At 38.5% G+C, this 21672-nt stretch overlaps 2 protein-coding genes across 11 annotated transcripts in view; one reads left to right on the plus strand and one right to left on the minus strand.

The window, feature by feature from the left end:
* FNBP1L (formin binding protein 1 like) overlaps window positions 1-20258 on the plus strand; it is a 55390-nt gene extending 35132 nt beyond the window's left edge. Inside the window, exons 4-17 of one of the 3 annotated variants that reach the window (XM_040072830.1) lie at window positions 110-257; window positions 667-729; window positions 1980-2084; window positions 3278-3406; window positions 5398-5544; window positions 6128-6331; window positions 8638-8796; window positions 12205-12219; window positions 14331-14440; window positions 15034-15166; window positions 15613-15707; window positions 16186-16334; window positions 16712-16870; window positions 17908-20258. In XM_040072830.1, the coding sequence (XP_039928764.1) occupies window positions 110-257; window positions 667-729; window positions 1980-2084; window positions 3278-3406; window positions 5398-5544; window positions 6128-6331; window positions 8638-8796; window positions 12205-12219; window positions 14331-14440; window positions 15034-15166; window positions 15613-15707; window positions 16186-16334; window positions 16712-16870; window positions 17908-17915 (1624 nt within the window). In that variant the 3' untranslated portion in view covers window positions 17916-20258. Of the gene's footprint in view, window positions 1-109; window positions 258-666; window positions 730-1979; window positions 2085-3277; window positions 3407-5397; window positions 5545-6127; window positions 6332-8637; window positions 8797-12204; window positions 12220-14330; window positions 14441-15033; window positions 15167-15612; window positions 15708-16185; window positions 16335-16711 lie in introns of all 3 variants that reach the window. The other 2 variants (XM_040072829.2, XM_040072831.2) reach the window with 2 other exon arrangements.
* Window positions 20259-20710: 452 nt separating this feature from the next.
* BCAR3 (BCAR3 adaptor protein, NSP family member) overlaps window positions 20711-21672 on the minus strand; it is an 85384-nt gene continuing 84422 nt past the window's right edge. For all 8 annotated transcript variants that reach the window (XM_040072822.2, XM_040072821.2, XM_040072820.2 and 5 more), the window contains one exon: window positions 20711-21568. In XM_040072822.2, the coding sequence (XP_039928756.1) occupies window positions 21381-21568 (188 nt within the window). In that variant the 3' untranslated portion in view covers window positions 20711-21380. The remainder of the gene's footprint in view (window positions 21569-21672) is intronic.

The raw sequence follows: 21672 nt of genomic DNA on the forward strand, positions 1-21672 counted from the left end.
TAAAATGTCTCTGATTTTTTTATTAATCAGGAGTACAGACTATACTAAAATAAGTGTATTTTAAAAGCTAACTTTCTGTGTGTGTTTGTGTGTGTGCTTTTTCTGCCAGGTTTACTTCGTGTATTGCCTTTTTTAACATCCTCAACGAGTTGAACGATTATGCAGGACAGCGAGAAGTAGTTGCAGAAGAGATGGGACACAGAGTCTACGGAGAATTGATGAGATATTCTCATGATCTAAAAACCGAGAGAAAAATGGTAATTTCTGTGGTTTTGAATGTGAAAATAGGATATCAAGATGTACATCTTTCAATGAAGTCATGTATTTGTACCCATTTTGATGAACATGGCAGTACATGGGTTTTGTCATACATTTATAGAACACATTTAAGGTTTTTCTATAATACATAATGTTGTATACTATAATACAGTTATTAAACCTGAAAATTGTTATCTTGGGAAGACAGAGCTTACTAGTAACCTTTTTTTTGCCAGTGTTCCACAGTATCTGTGATACAATTCTTGCATGTTAAGTAATGTCTTCCAAAGAGTACAGGTAGCTGGTGGAAGATACTGCACACCATAGTCTATCAGCTAGAGCAGGGACTGATTAATGGTAATAATACTAAAAATATAGGCAAATCTAATTTATTTGTGGTGTTTTTAGCATCTTCAGGAAGGGCGAAAGGCTCAGCAGTATCTGGACATGTGCTGGAAACAGATGGATAATGTGAGTTTGTTTGTGTTTGGATTTTATTCCTGTTGAACTTATGTAAGATATACAGGCTGTAAGTGGAATTGTTTTCATCTGTCTTGCTTAGATTTAATATTTATGTATATTACTGAATGTCCAAGTAACTTAGTAACATGATACAGTTCAATGTATTTATAGTTCCCTGGTTAAAAAAAGCTCCTGTAAACACCTTCTGTGTTTATGTTTGAGAGGAGCCTTGGCTTTTATCCAGCATAAAGGATCCTGATTTTAACATGGGTACAGACTTTGGTTGCTTCTCCTTGGGCTTCTAAAAATGGCAGTTTATTTATATGAAGATGAAATCTTAAGTCACTGAATTTGGCTTGAGGGCTTGTTCCAAGGTATATTCAAGAATACTATTATAGACTGTTGTACTTTCAGGAGGTAGAATTACTGTTTAATGGAGAAATGCAGGGAGTGAATGTCTCTAGGACAGACTATAAGCTTCTTTTTCTCAAAACAAATGCTTTTAAAGATGAGGAAATAGGAAATTCAAGCAAGTCTGTTCAATATGTATTCTGATATTCTGGTTTTCTGTTTTAAAAATGTATTATATCTTTGATCCAGATTATTGTGAAGCAGTACTGGAGAAGTGAATGTTTTGTTGTTGTGGTCCCAGATGAGCAGGGTCTTGGTTCACTGTCATGTCAGAAAGTTTAATTCATCATCAGAGGATCAGAATAGAAGCAGATGTGGTAATTTTAGATGTTATTACTCTTCACCAAGATAGTTCCCACAGTTCAGCTCAAACAATACAGTGCCTTGTATTTACCTGAGTGCAAAGTCATTCTTTTAAATGCATTTAGATGCCTTTAAGGGACACACTGATCTCACTTGCTGACTCTGCTGTGAAGCAGGAGCTTAGAGTCTCAGTTGCAGTTTCTCTTTAGAGATGTGAACTTCTGCAACAATTTTTCGTACAGCAGTTGTCTTGACAACAGCTGCATATATGGAACATCAGGTATATTGAATACACTTGTCTGTGCTACCTGCAGCTGTGCCACTTGACATGAATACTGATGATGATTGTAGTATGGTTACATCCTTCAGACTGCCTTCAAAATAATTTAGTTGACCTAGTTGCTGTGCTAACAATGTGCTCCTTTAAAGGGACTTTGTGAATTTAAGATACTTGAATGGAAGCTTTGATATTTAGGATTCAGAATTAATGTCTGAAACCAAGTGGGAATAGTGGCTTTGAAGCAGTAAGTTTGTGCCTTTTGTAGAGCAAAAAGAAATTTGAGAGAGAATGCAGAGAGGCAGAGAAGGCACAGCAAAGCTATGAACGACTGGACAATGATACCAATGCGACGAAGGCTGATGTTGAGAAGGTAAGGGCAGTGGCTTTTCTGTATTATCAATGATACTTCATTTACTTGTTAATCATCAGTACTCAAACAATATTCATTGGATGTATAAAACATGTTTACTTGTTATGTGCAAAATCAAAGTTCAGTGACAGGTAAGACAGCAGAGGAAAGGAGTGTGCTTCAGAATCAGCATGGTTTGGGTTGGAAGGGACCTTGGAGACTCCCCTGCCATGGGCAGGGACAACTTCCACTAGACCAGGTTGCTCAAAGCCCCATCCAACCTGACCTTGAACACTGCCAGGGGTGGGACATCCACAGCATCTCTGGGCAGCCTGTTCAGTGCCTCACCACCCTCACAGTGAAGAGTTTTTTCCTAATGTCTAATCTGAACCTGTCCTCTGTGAGTGTAAAATCATTCTCCCTTGCCCTATCACTACCTGCCCTTGTGCAAAGTCCCTCTCCAGCTCTCTTGTAGACCCTCTTTAGGAACTGGAAGCAGCTCTAAGGTGTCTCCAAAGTCTTTGTGTCACCAGGCTGAAAAATCTCCAGGTCTCTCAGCCTTGTCTAGGAGGAATGCTCCAGTGCTCTGATAATCCTTATGCTCTCCTTTGGACTCTTCCCAGCAGGTCCATTTCCTTCCTGTGCAAGGAGGCTCTCAGGAGGGCTGAGCAGAGGGCAGAGGCAGCTCCCTTGACCTGCTGGCCACGCTGCTTTTGATGGAGGCCAGGATAGGGTTGGCTTTCTGGGCTGTGAGTGCACATTGCAAGGACCCCCAGGTCCTTTTCCTCAGGGCTGCTCTCAGCCCATTCTCTCCCAGCCTGTGCCAGTGCTTGGGATCACCCCAGCTCCCATGCAGGACCTTGCACTTGGCCTTGCTAAAGTTCACCAGAGTCCCTTGGGAAGGCTGTGCTGTGTTCCTTAAGCTGCTGTTTGGTACCTCGTGCTTTTTGTGTTCTGTCACTTCTGTGGGTTTTGGGGTATGCATTTAAGCAGTCTGCCTAAGGGAGCTGCAGGGATCATTGCTTTCCCTGTGTGTAACAAAGGAGGTTCAGGAGTGTCGCTGTAGGTGAAGTCTCACATGCTTTATATTTCAGTTGTAAGGATGTTGGTTCTGATGAGTTGTGACTAGTGTTCCTGCATAGTTGGTAAAATAAAATAATGCTGTGTGTCACTGAAAAGTACAAGATGTTTGACCTGATACCATTTCCTACTAGGCTAAGCAACAGTTAAACCTGCGCACACATATGGCTGATGAAAACAAAAATGAGTATGCTGCACAACTACAGAATTTTAACGGGGAACAGCACAAACACTACTACATTGTCATTCCTCAGATCTACAAGGTAAAATAATTAACAGATAAATATTTCTGATCCTTTCCTAAGAAAGTAGACTTTAGAATTAAAACCACTGGTTTTTTTGGATTTTATCGGATCATTTTATCAAGAAATTACCATAATCTTGAGACAACTTGTGTTTGTTCATGAGACTGCTTATTTTAGATTTCCAACGAAAATGCTTGGTTGCATGTTCTGTAAGATTTTATGCTTTATAGACTCTTCGATTAAATATTTCTGAAAAGGTTTGGCAAAATAATCATTTGAGATGTCTGGGTGACAGCAGACTTTTAAAACAATCCTAATAAGGGTTGTTCAGTAGTTCTCAGGATCCCTGTGTGTGTGTGAGGTGAAGGAGAGCAGGTAGCTGACAGTGCCTGTGCTTTGGTGGATCTCATGCACAGCTGTACTGGAAGCAGAAGTTCCAGCACCCTCCCAGCCCCCAATTAGCCCTTGTTCCATCAGTGTTAGTTCCCAGCAATCCACAGATATCTAAACCAAGAAAAACACTTTGCATCTAAAGAGGGAATTTCTTGAGATGCTTTATGTAACTGTTAAGATTTTTTTTTAAAAACATTCTTTCAAAAACATGGACTTGGCAAGGCTGGAAAACCGATTTGAAGTAGTTGGGTGCAGTAGTTGAGGAGAGTTCAGGAGTGCGCTGGCTTGTACCTTCAGCCATTTGGGAAATATGGTGGGAACTGATACTGAGACAGGGAGTAAGGAAATGCAAGGTGAAAACACTGCGTTTATTTGAAGGTATTCATCTTAAATGTGCTTGATATTTTCCAGAAACACAAGTCAGTTCATTTTTTTTTTTTTTTTTAGTCCTTACTAGAATGTCTAGGATTCACGGGAGAAAATTGTGCCTTGCCTTATTAAAGAGTTTTCTAATATTTTAACTGTTAAGCAGCACTACAGTAGGTCTGACATTACTGATCCAAGGAGTGCAGTTCCTCCGCTCCCAGGAGAAACGGGTTGATCGTCTCTGTAGCTTGTGCCAGACTTTTGCTTTACTGCCTTTATTTCTCCAGGGTTAAAATCCATTATCAGTGTAAGATACTAGTCACATTTTTAGAACTCTACAGTAAGAGCAGAAAGGCCTAGTCCTGCTTTCTCTTGGGACTACACTTTTATTACTTCATTGCAAGTATTCGGTTACATTCTGTGGGAAAACCTTGCAGAGGGGTTTAGCACGTCTAGGTGGTTGTTTTGTCTTGGAGAGATAAAACTGAATATTGTTTATGACATCTGCCTCAGTGTAGATATAGGATCCAGTTTTTGACAACCTATTGGTATATGTTTTACTGATGTTTGCTTTTGTTTGGGGTGTTTTCCACATTCAGGTGAAAAGTCCAAGGCTATTATCTTAATAGTATTTCTCTTTAATTTATTCTTTTTTGTTCTGTTCCAGTAAACTTTCATTGCAAATCTTACGTAATGGTATTCTTCTCTTTGTTTTCTTGCACACTGCTAAAGGAAATGGTTTGTATTTCAAATCAAAGTGTCTAAACTGCAGATAATTTTTATTTTTCTTATTTTTCCTATATTTTAAATAATTGGTATTGCTTGGAAGGTATAATAATAAAAGCAAGATGGAGATATTTATCACCAGAGAGGAATTACTTGGGACCAGAAGGAGAGAGTGAGGAGATGTAAAAATCAGTAACATTTCTTCACTGTGATTCTTGTTTTTGCATGAAACAAACACGGTTTACAGTTGCCTGTAAGCGCTGTACATGAGCTTTATAAAAGAAAAAGAAAATCTTTACATGCTTTTTAAAAATCAAAGGGCATAAAGTCTTCATGACTATTGGACTGGGCATCCTAAATCTATGCCTGAAAGGACTTTTAAGTTCTGTTTTGTTAAGCAAATACTGGGACAGCATAGAAATTCTGTCCCACACTGTGGTGACTGCAGTAACTGCATATGTCAGGACTAAGGAGGAAAAAATCAGCAAATGAAAGCTTTATTTTATCTTTCTTTGCACTTGCAGCAACTTCAAGAAATGGATGAAAGGAGGACTATCAAACTTAGCGAATGTTACAAAGGCTTTGCTGACTCTGAGCGCAAGGTTATTCCAATTATCTCAAAATGCTTAGAAGGGATGATCCTTGCAGCAAAATCAGTTGATGAACATAAAGTAAGTAGAACTGAGTAACTTTAAATGTGTGTGAGCAATTGAACTGCTCCAGAAGCGATGGAGAGGGGAAAGACTGACTGACCCTGCACAGTTTTCTTGCTGTTGTCATATATCTGCTTCGGAAGTGTTGTGACTTTGATTTCAGCAGAAGGGACCACTCCTGCTTGTGTTGTCTGCTCTCTTCCTGCTTTATTGATTTTGTTCACTCTGAATTTCTTTGACACATTCTCACTGGGCGTGATTTTTGGACACATTATTTTGGGTATCCTGAAATATCCTGGAATACTGTGGTCAGTGTTTTCCCCTGTATGTGACATTAAAACACATAAAGGGCCTTCAGTTAACATAACTTCATTCAGTTAAGTATTTGCTGGAATATTCTGAATAGCAGTGTGCTTTGCTATACACTCATGGACACTTCTGAGATAAAAGCATGTTGTTAAGTTGCTCTGTCTGAAAGTGTGTGTTTTGAGCTCACTCTTACTTTCTGTGCATCTCTGCAACTAAATGAAAAATTTGCTTCAGTTTTTTCTCTGGTTCTTGATGGGTTTGCTTTTTAAAATCCTTAATGTCCTACGTTTAGGACTCTCAACTAGTGATAGACTGCTTCAAATCTGGTTTTGAACCTCCTGGAGATTTTCCATTTGAGGACTACAGTCAGAATATTTACAGAACTATCTCTGATGGAACCATCAGTACACCAAAGCAAGAGGGAATGAGAATTGATGCTAAAACTACGGTCGGCAAGGCTAAAGGAAAGCTGTGGCTATTTGGAAAGAAACCAAAGGTAACAATTAAGAAATTACTATTTGGAAAATTAAAATTTGAATATTTAGAGTACATGGAAGCAGCAAGTCATGTATTTTTAAAAAAATCTTCCCTTTGCCTGCCAATTTACTTTTAAAGTGTGTGTAAGGAGATCAGAAGGTTTGAGTAAAATGTTAAAAATCAAGTTGTCACTGGGGAAGTTTTTCTTCTAGTAATTTGTGTCTGGGAGTGTTTCTAATGGTTATTTGATAAAAGTAGCTTTCCATTATGGTAATGTTTCTAAGACTCTGTGAAGACTTTCTGTAGTTGCCTAGGAAGGGTGTTAATTGTGAATGTAGAATTAGGGAGAGGGGAGAGCACGCTTTGGAGCTGGGCAGACTTCAGACCAGTCTGTTATGGCACAAAAAGCAACCCCCTTCTAAATGTCACATTTATATATAAAAGTGTTAATACAGATTTCTATTACACCTGCTGCAAGTTTTGAAAATTCCTGAGGTTTCTCTGGAAACCTTGAAGTTTATAATATGTCACTGGTAAAACATACTGTGGAAGCTCCATGAAGGTAAACGTCCTAGAAGAAATGTTATTATGAAATAGGTAAAAATATTCCTATGCTCAAGAAAAAATTGAAAGCATTGAAATTACTCCTTTGTTTTCTTATGAGTTACAATTAACACTTTCTGTGTGAAGTGCCTTCATGGATCAACAAAAATTGTCAATACGTGCATTAGCTATATAAATGGAGTACATACATATTTAAATTTTATACTTTATGTTTATTTAATATTGGAGCATATCAGTGAGTCGTTTTCATGATGCTCACAAATTTCTATGAGATTATTTTAATGCTTCAAGACAGTTTCTGTCATTTATTACAGGAAACTTTTCTTAGGGCTTCTTAATGGTAGAACTTATTTACCACTTGATAGCATTCTGAGAGAGTAGGTCTTTAGAGAAAGGAAGGATACAGATGATTCTTTATTCCATCCTCAGTGTATATGATGTAACTCCAGCTGGGTGTGAAAACCGATTGTTTACTTTTCATGCAATATAATTAATGATTCATGCATTAATACATGGGCATATCTGTTGCATTTGTCTGCATAGCTGGGTGAGATTTGGCCTGTTCTGTAATTAGATCACAATTGCCACAGGAGCAGAGGACGTCTCTCTGATAGTTTAGGGAGTATGTAAATGTACGCTGGTTCCAGGCTGGCCCTTGGCATTTACTGTAGTTGGTAGAAATCCCGTAGTGTGATGACGGCTGAAATAAGCTGACAGGACTCGCCCTGCCCTTTGTTCTCCCCGCTTCGCTCCCTGTGTGTAGCATTCAGGGAGTCAGCCTTCTGTTTTCTCGGTGGAGCCACAGGTGTGACACGTGTGTGCATACTGCATGCATCTCTTCCCTAAGGACCTGGATGAAATGAAAGATACTGTCCCTGGTTTTTACCTGGTTTTGGGGAGGATGGAGGAGTGCTCTACAAAACAGCAGCTGGAAGCAGAATACTTACTGGAAGATACATATTGAATTCCAAATACTATTCACAGGTTTTAAAATATATTCTTAAATTATCTATTATAAAATTATCTGGCTTACTACAGCTGGGGTATTCATGGGGACCTTTGGACTTCATTTTAGCTAAAACTATGGCTGGTCTTGACTTCCAGGTATTCCTTTACCTGTTTTTAATGTTGTCAAAGCCTTTTATAAAGGGAATGAATTCTGCAGCTGTGGAAATAGTAGAGGAAAATTGAACTGAGAAAGAATAGCAGAGGTATGAGAGACCTCTGCTAAAAAATGAGAGAAGCAATTTGAAAAAAGGGGAGGAGGCTCTAGGGATCGCATTAATAATGCTGTGCAGCCATTGTGTCAGTCCAGCTTGACTACAGAGTTTGAGAATACATTTTACAGTAGTCATTCTCCATAGATGTACCAAATATTTCTGGTTTGGCTAACCTGGTGGGGTACCTCAATATGTAGGAGGAAGTAGTGAGCAGGAATGCTGGAGCTTCCAGAATGATTGTAACTAAATTGGCAATAGCAGAGCTGTGTTTGAAGAAAAGAGACAGGGAGCTTTGGGATCTTGTTAGGATCTTGTGGTAGAGTCTAAAGCTTCCTTCCTTCTGTGCAGCAACCTGTAACTCTGAAGATTAATTCATGAGAGAAACCTTTTAAACCCAATACAGTTATAGTATAAATGTGTCTGGAATGTTACAGCCTGTTTCTGTGTTGGATGGAAATTTTATTTTTGTAAGACAGAATTTTCATTTTAAAATCACTTTGAACATTTGGCTTATTTATTGCTTTCTTTATTTCCACATTAGCCACAATCCCCACCCCTAACCCCTACTAGTTTATACACATCCAGTACTCCTAATGGGTCCCAGTATCCCATATTCTCCATTGAACCAGTGCATTATTGCATGAGTGACATAAAAACAGGGAAGCCCAGAATTCCTTCTTTCAGAAGCCTCAAAAGAGGGGTAAGTTTGATAACAAGTTGAAATGCATGATGGGCTATGAGCAGTGTGTTTGTGATGTGGCTTTTCTAATGCTCTTCACCCTCATTATAAGGCTTACTTCGTTAAAAGTAACACTTCAGCTATGAGGTCACTTCTGGGATACTTTGTTTCATACTATACAGAAGTTATCAACAGATTAAAAAGAAAATAAAATAGACAAGTTCTTCATCACATTTGAAATGCTCCTGCGTAAAATGAGGTGTTATAAAGAGGGTGCTCAGCATGTGTTTGATACCTTTCTTCATTGTTGTTCACATTTACAAATGTTTTCCTACCATCATGTGACATATTTTTGCAGTAGTTTATCATTGGATATACAGTTACCACAAAAATCATCTGACAGAGCAGATGTCTTATTTGCTGACTTTGAAAATGGTAAAAGTTGATTACGAGACACTGAACTAAGCAGGGAGAATTTAATTTCTTTTGTATGTGAAACGCTATGGTTCATAGTGATGGCAGATTTTGAAATTACAATTCTAATGTATTTTCTGACTAATTAGTTGCTCTTGTTTGTCCTAGTTTCTTTTGGGTAAAATTACTGAAAAAATTACTACCAAATGCCACTGAGGCTTATCAATTAATTTACTAATATAGTGGCATATTCTGCAAATAGAATTTGTCTGGAAGCCAGTAGAAGGAAAATAGGAAATGGTTTCCTAGCAACATTTATGGTGCTGTGATAAATGTACTGGCACTTTGCTGTTATGTCAGAAAAGCGTAGGCTGCCCAGTTTATGTATGTTTAGTGATATTTATTGATCCAAATAAAAAGGTAATTGGATGCATTTAGCTGTATATAATTGATAATTTTTGGTATTTCAAGACAATATTGACTTGCTATCTCATGGGCATCGAGAATGGTCGACTGTCGTTGACATCATGTGGAGATCGAGGTAGTTTCTATTGCAGTGAAGGTACAATTTAGAGGCTCCTTTGTTGTCGTTCTGAAGCAGAATGAGTTACAGTTAAAATGTACTTTATTTATCTTTGTCATGTTGCGGCATCTAATTTCAGGCCCCAGCTACCTTGGGAAGAGCCTTTCTAGCGCTGCCATTTTTTAGAAGATCCTTGTGCTCCCTGGGTCTATACGGAGGGCAGCGTCTCCTTTCCCTTCGGAGTCGTTAGGTCATAATTTGGTGCAGGCAGTGCCTCTTCTTCAGGACTCAGTGAGCAGCTGCTGCATTAGGGAGTTGTTGGAATGGCACAGGCCTTGATTACACCTTGATTTTGTTGATCACCGAGTGTATTGACTCCTGCCTTACAAATCATCACCTGGTACTGCCAGTACTTCTAGAACCTTTTTGAAAGGGAAGATCATCTCCTAACTACAGAATGCTAATGGAAAATGAAACCGTATCTTTATTTGATTTTTAAACACATTCTTCATGTTGTAAAACTGCATTAATTTAATACTTTCTTTAAGTAATTTAAATGTAATAATTCTTTAACATTAGGAAGCATCACTAGTATCCTACAGATTTAGACTCAGTCAGACGAGCCATAATAATAAAGTTTTCATGTCTGTAAAATCTTCAGGAATGAGCATTTAACTTAAATATATTCTGAATTTCCTTGCAAGCATTTTAACAGACGCCACATTATTGCATATTTTTTAAGTCTTTTCAACTTAAATGTACACTGGACTAGTACTAGATTTTTCGTTTTTAATCTCATTGATCAGTTTTATCTTTATAATACACCTTGATTAAATGCTTAATAGTTGCTAGTGTGTGATTGCTGCGTTGTCCATAGAGAATTATTTCCAGGTGGTTCTAACGCGCAGAACTACTAAAGCATAGCATCACCGGAAGGTTTGGTTTGGAAGGGACCTCAGAGGTCGTCCATTCCTCCTCCTTCCACTGGAGCAGGCTGCTCAGAGCCCCAGACAGCCTGGCCTCGAATCTGCCAGGGATGAGGCATCCACAGCTGCTCTGGGCAACCTGTGCCAGTGCCTCACCGCCCTCTGAATACAGGATTTCTTGCTATCATCTAACCTAAATCTATTTTCTTTCAATTAAAATATGTTCCCCTTTGTCCTGTCACCATCTGCCCATATAAGGTGCTCAGTTTGCTTGTGCTGAGCATCAGCTGTGAGTTGGCATCTGTCAGCCAGTGAAGCACCCCGGTCACTTGGCTTAAGGTGCCCTGTACAAGATTTCCCTCAAGGCTCTGGAGCTCACAAGCCCAGTGTCCCTCCACTGTGTGCTTCATGCAGAACATTTTGCTAGCAGCACACAGTAGCTGCAGAGTAGGTTATTGAAAGAGGGGTAAGCAAGAGTAGCTTGCTGTGTTAGTGCTGCTGTACCTGCTGCTGCCTCTCCTTTGAGAGCGTAACAGTTCCAGACAGAGCTTAGGAGAGGTCTCTGCTTGATGCCGCTTGGTACATAAAATACCTGCATTATCAGCAGTGATCTGTGAACCTTAACAGAGTTTTTCTTGGAAGACTCTTTCTGAAGGGAACAGGAAGTTTGTTTATGTCATTTTGCGTCTCTGGACTTCGAGATTCCTACCAAAGTATCATTTGTGAAGGTGCTTTACTTCCCTCATTGCTAGAAATTCTAATGTTGTGTGCCCCAAGCAGCAGCCTTCAAAATTGCTCAGGGTCAAAAGTGAAGCTGAGATAGGTCTTCTAAATTGCTTGGTGTTTCTCTGGAAAGGGTTGTGCAGATCATTAAAAGCACGGTGGATCTTCAAAATGCTGTGAATGTTAAAGCCAAGGTTCAGCTCCTAGGCATGCATGTTTTATTTGCCTGTTCTGAGGATGAAGTCTTTACTCTTGAAATGTCTTTGTTTTTATCTGGACTAAAACAATATTAGATAACAACAATGACCCAAATGCTGTTTTCAGAAGGTAAACTTAATTACTTCTAGACTGGAAAAATATCTCTGTTTATTCTAGATCTGCTGTGCTATTACAGTAAATACATTGCAAACCCCATATTTGTAAGAGTGGTTGTAGTGGATTTTGAGCTATGATTAATAGATTTTTTGTATATGGCTGATCAGTCCATCATCATCAAATTTTGCTATTTTGTGTAATGCTGGCTGTGTGTGTGTGTGTTTATTTTCCTACAACAGAAGGCTCAGCCCTTTTTTCAGAACACTAAAATTCAAAAGTAGTTTAATGAAGTTGTGTGTTAAAATTTTTTAAGTTAAAAGTACCCATTATCACCTAGTATTTCTTAATCACTAATTCTTAAAACAATTCTTCTCTTGTGCTTATAGTAAAATGTATTTTTTCTAAATGAAAATGTCAATCCTTAAGTGATATTTTAAAAATACATTTTTAGACATTAGTCACTTTTGTAACTGGTCGTTGCATGTAAATAATTTCCCGTTTCTTTCTGTTTTCAAATGAACTGTGCAGTGGTCGGTGAAGATGGTAAGCCCTGTGTGCTGATCTGTCTGCTGTACTTCTGCTAAGATAGCATGAAAATAATCTCGAGAGTGTTTCCATATCATAACTGCTTTAAGTCAGGTGCTGAAATACATCTGCAGATTTTCCACTCATGCACAGCCTTCTTAATCATCCACGCTTAATGTAAGGCAATTAGACTTGTGATCTGGCTGCAACTAAATCTGCAGTTTTGGAATTTAAGAGTTGACCAATTCACAAGTTGGTCATGATGGAAATACTTGGTGATTTTTCTTTGTCAGGAAAACTGTTTAAGGGGCATAAAATATGTATATGAAAAGATTATAAATTTTGTGTAAAGAAGAAATACTGAATACTGCACTGCTTTGAATTTTGAAGAAGAATTTGCAGCGGATAACCTTTATACTTAGAAATATAGGAAGCTGTTACTTTAAATAAAACCATGCCTTAATCCAATATTGTATTGCAGAGTAAATCAGTAAAAATTCACAAAAAGACCTCTGTTCTTCTGATCCATCTTTTAGGATACTCTGGTTTAAACTGACCTGTAAAGAAGAATGATAGAGAGGACATGACTGTATTTTTGTTTCTTTGTAGTATATTCCACTTAATGCTGTTTTCTTGAAAGACTTTCTGAAGGGAACAGGAAGTTTGTTTATGTCATTTTGCATCTCTGGACTTTGAGACCATACCCAGTGGATTCTTCTTCCTCCAGAAAGAAACACTTGTTTTATTTTGGAAATATCTCAAATATTTGGAATCATATCTTGATTTCCCTTCTTTTGTCTTATATTCTCTTCTTAAAAAGCGATGAGATTGATTTTACAAGTGCAGAACAGCTGAGGGGCTGAGAGGATTTTAAGGGGGGTGTTGGAAACTTGGCACCTGAGCCTAAGGCTTGTATCAAAATCTCAAAGTCAAGCTTCTGTAAACTTTCTTCTTGACAAAAGAAATGCTGGCCGGGTTGGTTTGCCTCCATGGAGGGTTACTGGAAGGGCAAGTGGGTTTCCTGGGATAAACCCAACTTCCTTAGGCAAATGGGATTCACACCACCCCACCCCCCCAACAACCAACCAACCAACCAACCACAAAAAAAACACCCCAAAAACAAACAAATTAAAAAAAATCCCACAAAACCAAACCCTTGGTGATTAAGACATTAACCATATTTCCTTCTTAACACTGTCAGTGTCTGTCACCCTGAGGGGAAGAGTTTTCACAACAAACTTGCAGGATACATTATAATCTCCTCCCATGCATTTCATACCCAGGCCTTTCTATCCTGCTTATTAAAATCTTGGCTAAGTTTGCAATCAAGCTTGCAGGTTTGTAGTTGGTCTTAAATTTACTGGTTTATGATATCTTTTAAAGTTTGGGAAATAAGAGGGTTTTTTACCTCCCTGAAGTTTTTTGGTTGTTGGTTTTCGTTGTTGCTGGGGTTTTTTTTTTTTTGTTGTTGTTTTTTTTTTTAAAAGTTGACTTGGAATATTTGAGCAAGTTTTGAGTCAAATAAACAAATAGAAGTAAGAATTTTGATATTACAAAGTTTTTTTCTGTGCTGCGTGAATCAGTTTTACTTGAGGTAAAATCCATCAGAACTTCCTAAGTTCTAATATGTTTTCTAGGATTGTTAAAGTTCTGGAAGAGAACTATAATAGGGCTTTGGAATTAAGATCCTGTAGACAGTATTTTTCTTTTGATACCATCCAGATGACCACAGAACACACTCCAGAGAAAGAAACAATTTATATATATATGTATATAATTATTATATACACAGCTTAGATTTTTGTTCTGACCCAAATTATTCTGTACTTTCTAAATCTTTAAGTGCAGTGGATGTAAGAGGAGGTACACGACTTCAGAAAAATGAAGTCTAGACATTTGGAGTTACCTCTGTGGGCCAGCTGCTGCAGAAGGCAGAAAGCCCCTTGAGCGAGTGACTGCGCTGTGGCAGCAAGAACACGCATTTATTCTGTGCAGTCTTTTGTAGAGCTGTCTGTCGGTAGAGTTTTTCAGAAGGTCCATCTGCTTCCAGTGAACACTGTCCATGTGTGGGTATGTCAGCTCAGCTGCCCAGCCTGTGCCTGCTCCTTCCACAGTATTTCTGCTTGCAGGGCCCTGCACTGGAAGATTTCAGCCATCTCCCTCCAGAACAAAGACGCAAGAAACTGCAGCAGAGAATTGATGAACTAAACAGAGAGCTGCAGAAGGAAACAGACCAAAAGTGAGTGCATTTTTGGGGGCTTCTGTCATGGCTCTCTCTCTGTCCTTTTTGACGTGCTCTACCTAAGCCAACAGTGTTCAAAAGCTAGGAGATAATACGCTAGGCCAGGCTATTAAAAAAAACTGTTAAAGTTCATGGTTTGTTGTATGTAGGTTCTGTTAATGTTGCTTCCTCTGCTTTACTCTGATACTCATTTTGATTCTAATACTGTAGAGGGAGCATTGGCTCTAAAATCATGTGTTTAAAAACGTGTGGGTCCATTAAGCAAGATAGCTGCAACTCTGTGCTTTAAGAACAGAACGCAGGGAAGTTTAGGAAATTGTATATAACAAACAGCATGGGAAACAGTGCTGAGACTGGATAGGTAAGAGTCAACAGTTGGAGTCTTTGTGTGCCTGTGCACAACACAAGAAAGGAAGGCAGAGGGCTAAGGTGACAGAATAGGAGAGGGATTTAGGCATGGTGTGAAGACCAGTAGTTCTCCATTGCTGTGCTTGGTATCTAATCACAGTTCAGGATCTCATGTTCATTATCTTAGCTTTGATGAATCAATACTGGTATGTTAATTATTGTCATGTTTTGTACGTTTTTAGAGATGCCCTCATCAAGATGAAGGATGTTTATGAAAAAAATCCCCAGATGGGTGATCCAAGCAGTTTGCAACCAAAATTAACTGAGACTATGAGCAATATGGACCGTCTTCGGATGGAAATACACAAGAATGAGGTTAGATTCTAGAACAGTTTCTTGGAAAACGTAAATGATTGGTACAACTGTACTTTGCCTTACAGATTTTAAAGGTAGCACCCAGAAGAACTACTTAAGAGTAGAACTCCTGATACAATTTTTTGTGGGGTGCTGTATTTTCATCTTCATCTAACTAGAATAAGGATGTACATTATTGAAGATGTAAACTGTTCAGAAGAATATATTCTTATTCACTTACTCTGAAATGCACATGTAATTAAGGATTTTTTCCTTACACTAGTATGGGCTGTAGGCTAAGTAAGCATAAAGGATTGGTTCATGCTTTGTGTGAAGTAATTATGAGACTTGACATTTGATGGCAGTCTGTGTGTGGCTGTGGACTGTCTGCAGTTCAGTGCATTTGTTAAATGTGCTGGTTTAGAATCAGTTTTCCTTTGACACCAATATTTGCTTTTTTCCCCAAGGCCTGGCTCTCTGAAGTTGAAGGTAAAGTAGCGGCCAGAAGCGACAGGCGGCACAGCAGCGACATCAACCACCTTGTCACCCAGGGCCGAGAGAGGTCACTATTCTGTTTCTACTGCTTTAGATCCTGTGCTAGAGCCTGTGCAGCTCTCTGATGGGTGTTATTTATCCTCCCAAAGAGTATATCCTTCTAAAGGAAAATCTTAACCCGCCCTGACTTCTAGAGGTCACTTGATGCCATTCTGCTAACATATAAAAATAGTCTAATTGGAACAGCTGCTCATTAAATAGCAGAGCCTTTTAAACTTACCTTACTCCACTGCACACGGCTTACTGGTTTTCCATGTTCTGTGGAGACGGGTATGTCAAATTTATGTTTCTTTTTCTAGCAGAATTCAGTCCAAGCTTTTGCTAGATGAGTTTTTTCAGTGAATCACCTCTGACAGCAATATAAAAACTGCTAATGAGGAATTCCCAGACGATATCCATGACGTGTCCTTTCTGCGAGGCACGGGTGTTGTGAGTTGGAGAGCCAAGAACTCCTCAGTCCTCATGCTCCAATCATTGCATTACAGCCCTGAAGGGAGTTACACGGATGATGCCAACCAGGAGGTTCGTGGCCCTCCACAGCAGCACGCTCATCCCAATGAGTTTGATGATGAGTTTGAAGACGATGATCCATTACCAGCTATAGGACATTGCAAGGCAATATATCCGTTTGATGGTAAGGTTAACAGCATGCACTGAGATTCTCTGACCGTAAGGCATGGCGTCATTTGTTATAAAGACAGGTAAAATGATTTAAAGCAAATTACCTGTATGAGTAATTGCTTAAAAGATCGGTGAAGATACTTTATAAATGACTTTAATTCGTGAGCAGTACTTGTGCTGTTTTAGGATAAATATTAGCGCAGCTATTGGAAAATATTCAGCTTTACAAATTGGGACCATGTTTTTTCTAAGTCTGTTTGGCCATATGTTCTCTTGCACAGATTTTTCATTCTTCCTGTTTATATATAATTTGGAAACTATGCCTTGGGAAAAAGATGACTTGAAGTTCTGTCTGAACAGTGAGATTTCTTTGCCTCTTGTTTTTCCCAGGTCATAATGAAGGCACTCTAGCAATGAAAGAAGGGGAAATTTTGTACATTATTGAGGAGGACAAAGGAGATGGGTGGACAAGAGCTCGAAGACATAATGGAGAGGAAGGCTATGTGCCAACATCATATATAGATGTAACGCTAGAGAAAAACAGCAAAGGTGCAGTAACCTATATCTAACAGTAAAATTGGCAGCTTTCAGTTGTACATTCCCCAGGGAAAATAGTGGAAAATTGTAAGTTACACAGGCTCATGGAAAGAATTACAGAATCAGAAGTCAGCAATGATCTGTTGTTTGCATGGGGAGTTAGCTGTAGTTCTTTTCAGAGATGACCGCATTAAATCATGCGTCTTACACTGGTCTGTAATTTTACCGACGCCTTCTGCTTTCCTGCTTTACAAAGCACTAAATCCAATTCAGCTATTGAACTGAAAAAGACCAGGATTCCTGCTTGTTCTGTGGAATACTTAGTTTTTATAGAGAACTGAAAAAATACTTAAGTTTCTAAAGATCTCTAAGATTTATTGTTTCCACTTTAATGACTTAAACTATATTCTTAAAACAGTGATCTTTTCCCTCTAATAACTAACTGAACTCAGTTACTGAAAATTATTAATTTCCTTCCTTAGCAAATACTTGGCAGCTTTCACTTCTTAAACAGGAAGATGTTTTCTGATTCTGAAAGTTCAACAAAAACACTCAGGAAAAAACATTATGATTAAGGACAGAAAGTCCACTGACCTATCTCCTTCCTTTTCAGTACTTGTAATGTAGAATGTTCTGTATTGGACATGACGTCATTGTTTTAACTCTAGATACCTTGAACAAACAAAAAAGATCACATGTAACGCTTGATGTCTTACTGAAAACTCTCAGCTCCTGATAAGGGAATGATTTTATCTTAATCTGTGCCTGTAAACGAAGTCTTTGAATTGTATTGTGTTTAGTCCAAAGACAATGTCTTAAGTGTACAGTTGTTCTCCTCATTGTTAAATCACTGAGGATTGGAAACTGCATTGCACAACTTGATTACTGGGGGAAAAAAGCTTATTTCGTATTTCTAGTGAGAGTTTGTGTAATTAAGTACAAGGCAAATGTATAGCCACTGAGAACGGCCTGTTAGAACTGAGCACGCTTCTCTGTCTTCTAAAGGCCTTCAGTAACTTTGTTCTTTTCTTTTTCCTCTTGGACTGCAGGTTCCTGAAGCGGGTTTCTGAGAAAATGGGCGAGATCTTGAAGGAGGTTACATGCAGCTGCTGGGGGGGTGGGGGTGGGGAGGGGAGGGGTGCTAGACTGGGAGGCCCAAGGGAAAAGCTAGTTGCATGAATGCATGCAGACATACATTTAGTAGTCACTAACATCTTAGCATCTCCATATTATAGGTAAGGGTGTATTACAAAATCTTCAATTTGTGCAGGAAAATAGAGTTCCATTGCCAGAGTAAAAAGGCTACTGCTCCTAAAATTGCTTTATTTTCATCGTCCTAGGTTGTCCCAGGTGCACAAACTATATTTTAGCTTGTGCTACATTTTGATTTTCTCAATTACGCTCTTTTCCAACTCACTTTTATTGGCAGTCGTTTAGAGCCCTGTGTCAGTTTTCAGTCTGCCTGTGCCACCTCCATGCTCGCCGTTAACCTCCTCCTGCATGCCTAGGACAGTCAGGCATGTTCTGTGTAACACTTCGGCATCATTGCTTGACTTATTTTGTAACCAATCATTTTCTTTAAATATCTTCAGCACTAGAGTTTCATCCCAGTATCCATGTATGCTGCTATAACAATACCACTGCAACCATCATTACATTCCAGATGTTTGGCATAACTGATAAGCAACTGTAAGGTATTTTGTTGATTTGGGGAAATAATGCATCTCAGCTCTAGCCTACAATGCAATCAAGAGAAACTCCTAGAACTGTGGTCCATCTTCAGCCCTTCAGTAACCTGCTGTGAGCACTGACAGCCTGGAGCACAACCAGAGGATTCACCACTGCAAGCTAATGACTGTTTTCAGAAGTCAACCACTTGCCATTCAACTGCTGCCTTAATCTAGAGTGCCTAAGTCTGTTGTTTGCCAACACTACCACTTACAGTATCCCACAAAGGGCTTTGTGTCTCAGCTCTTTTCACAGTGCTGCAGCTGCTGAGGTAGCCACGGTAGGTGTTTTCTAGAGCTCTACTTTACTGGATACATGGTGCATCCATGGATTTTATACATTGAAACGTGTATCTCTTCATTTGACTTTAATATTTTTTTAAAAGATTTTTATGGAAACTGTCTTTTAGTTTTTCACTATGACGTTCCAATTTCAATTACTGCAGTGCTAGTCCATTTCCAGGTGATGCTTCATTGTATGGACCAGGTGACATTTGAGTGATACTTCGTAATGATCTTTGTGCACTTTTACTTGTAAACAATTGAAATTTGGATATGTTTATACGTGTAAATATAGTTGTCTGCAGTGCCCCTATTGCTTATGTTGTCTTGCCTCCCATTCGTGGTTCTATTAACAAATACATCATATCTGGTTGATTAGGGTGATAAGAATTAGATTAGAGATGTTGGGGGGAGGGATACTTACATCAACACAAGCTTGTCAACCCAGCCACCTGCTGATTGGCAGTGTATTATGGAATAATAATTAAAACATCCTGGTTTTCTGGGTCTGAAGCAATATGTGGATGCAGCAGTGCTGGATTCTTTTTCATTTCAGTGTTATTAGGAACTGTACTACCAGTAAAACTGAATTTGAGTGACTTGTGTAGAGGTTTATTCCTTTTGTTATGTATACCACTATTACACAGCTTGACCTAGTGTATTTGGGGCCTATTAAACTCTAAAGTTTAGATTTTTGGAGCTTGTATACAGGGTTATTTATATAATAATGTGACATTACTCAATACTGACAAAACTACCGAGGTAGTTTTTTTTTGATTCGGGGGTTTTGGGGGGGTGGGGGTTTGTTGGGATTGGGGTTGGGTTTTTGTTTTTTGGGGTTTTTTTTGTTTTTTTTTTTCTCCATTTTTTTTAAATCTAGTGCTTTTTTTATTTTGGAGAAAACTCAGTCATCCTTGTGGGTCCCTTCCAACCCAGAATATTCTGTGAGTCTATAATTCTGTGAAGAGGAAGAAATGTGATCTGTGTATTTTCTGGTTAAGGGCCTGTGGTTTGCTTGGCTAACAGCCTCAGAGGTCAGTAATAAAACTTCCTGGTAAAAGACTAAATGTTCTTTTCACACTACTGTCTGTTTTTCTGAAGCCAGGATTTGCTTCCTTTGGAGGCAGGTTGCTTTTAAGAGGGATAGTGCAACTTGTACGAGGGTTATTAAACATAGGAAAAAGCATTTGTACTTGCACAGCTTAGAAATCACTTATGCTAAAATTCTGAACGTGAGTCGTCTTAAAGAATCAGTCATTTTCCAGTAATTTTTTAATCCTTTTTTGTGCACATGTTGATTTCCTAAATGTTAAATGCTTTGTTTAAAAATAGTGTTCTCTGTTGAGAATATTTTCATGGAATAAAAAAAAAACTTTTCATGGTCTAAGTAATTAGCTTTCCCATTTGTCTTCTGTTGAGATTGACTGACAGACTTTCAGTATGAGGTCTGTAAACTCTTGTTCTGGTGGTAAAAACCTCTGCTGTGATTGCAGATAGGAGGAACAAATTCTGGTGTTGGTTTTAATGTTAGCCTACTCCAATACTTTCAGTGCTCTAAATAACATCTCACTCCAGAAATAGGCTTACTGACAACAAGCACATGCAGCTCTGACTGTAGTTCTTAAATATTTGTACAACGTCTGAGGATAACCTTATTCACCAATCCTGTATATGACAAACTGGGATTTGCTGCTAAGACTCTTTGTATGATAAACTCTCTGCATGCTGATTTCCTATAAAAAGCAGTAACACCTTATGCTTTGTCTTCATCCAAGGAAAAAGTACTTACCAAAGTGATTCACCTCAGTAAAGGAAGCACGTTTAACACATACATACACCCACATTTACTCATGTCTGAAAGCATTTTAATGAGCTGGATTGTTTGTTCATGCTATTTCATCATTCACTCCTGGCAGAGTAGCTGTTGTGCAGGCTCCAGAAAAAGGTGAAGTACTACAGATGCTGTCTTAAAAAAAGGGGGGAAGTTGTCCCAACACATCCACAGACTAAATTTTCTAGTTTCATAGGCACAGTGATGTTTGAGCCTTCTGCTTACAGATAAAGGAGCATTTCTGCAACTTGTAGTGTTTCTGTGATTTGTAAATATGCAAATAATTTTGCAAAAAAGATACACTTCACAATTCTATCTACAGTGGGTTTTTTTATATTTGTTAAAGGAATATTATACAACAAATTTTCTGCCATGTCAGATAATTAATCTATAATTTTATTTACACTATTTGCTTCATCTTAATATTTAAGATGCCAGTGCTCTTACTCCTTGGCATCATTAAAACATTGCAACTTTGAGGAATTAAAGGGATCAGTAAATGACTTGCTGACACAGTAAATAAATAATTTGTTTAGAAATCAGTAGTTTTAAAACAAGTGTGCATTGTGCAGTTAAAAGTTCTAAACATCTTGTGAAATGCAAGAAGTTTGTGCAGTTTCAAATTGCCAGAAGAATGCTAAGGTTATTTCAAGTATATCACTTAAATAGTGTTTCCAGAGTCTTATATACTTAATTGTTCCACCAGCTTCACTGGAGGAGGTTCCAGTTTTCGGGAAAGTGCAGTCAAGATCCGGCTGAATTTCTCGTATCTTTCACTTTGATTAACTTGTGCTCCTTTGCTGCCCCAGAGCAATCTCATTTGAAATTCTGTCTTGAAGATTTCACTCAGCTCTTCATCTGGCTGGAAACCTAGTAAGTAAAAAGAATCCCACAGTATGATCACCAAGCAAATTTTTTAATTCTGTAGAAAGGGCTTTTAAACTGTCTTCTCTCCAAATAAGCTGTAGTTCACT

This window comes from Hirundo rustica, chromosome 9 (genome assembly GCF_015227805.2).
Source record: "Hirundo rustica isolate bHirRus1 chromosome 9, bHirRus1.pri.v3, whole genome shotgun sequence".
NCBI classification, from domain to species: Eukaryota; Metazoa; Chordata; class Aves; order Passeriformes; family Hirundinidae; genus Hirundo; species Hirundo rustica.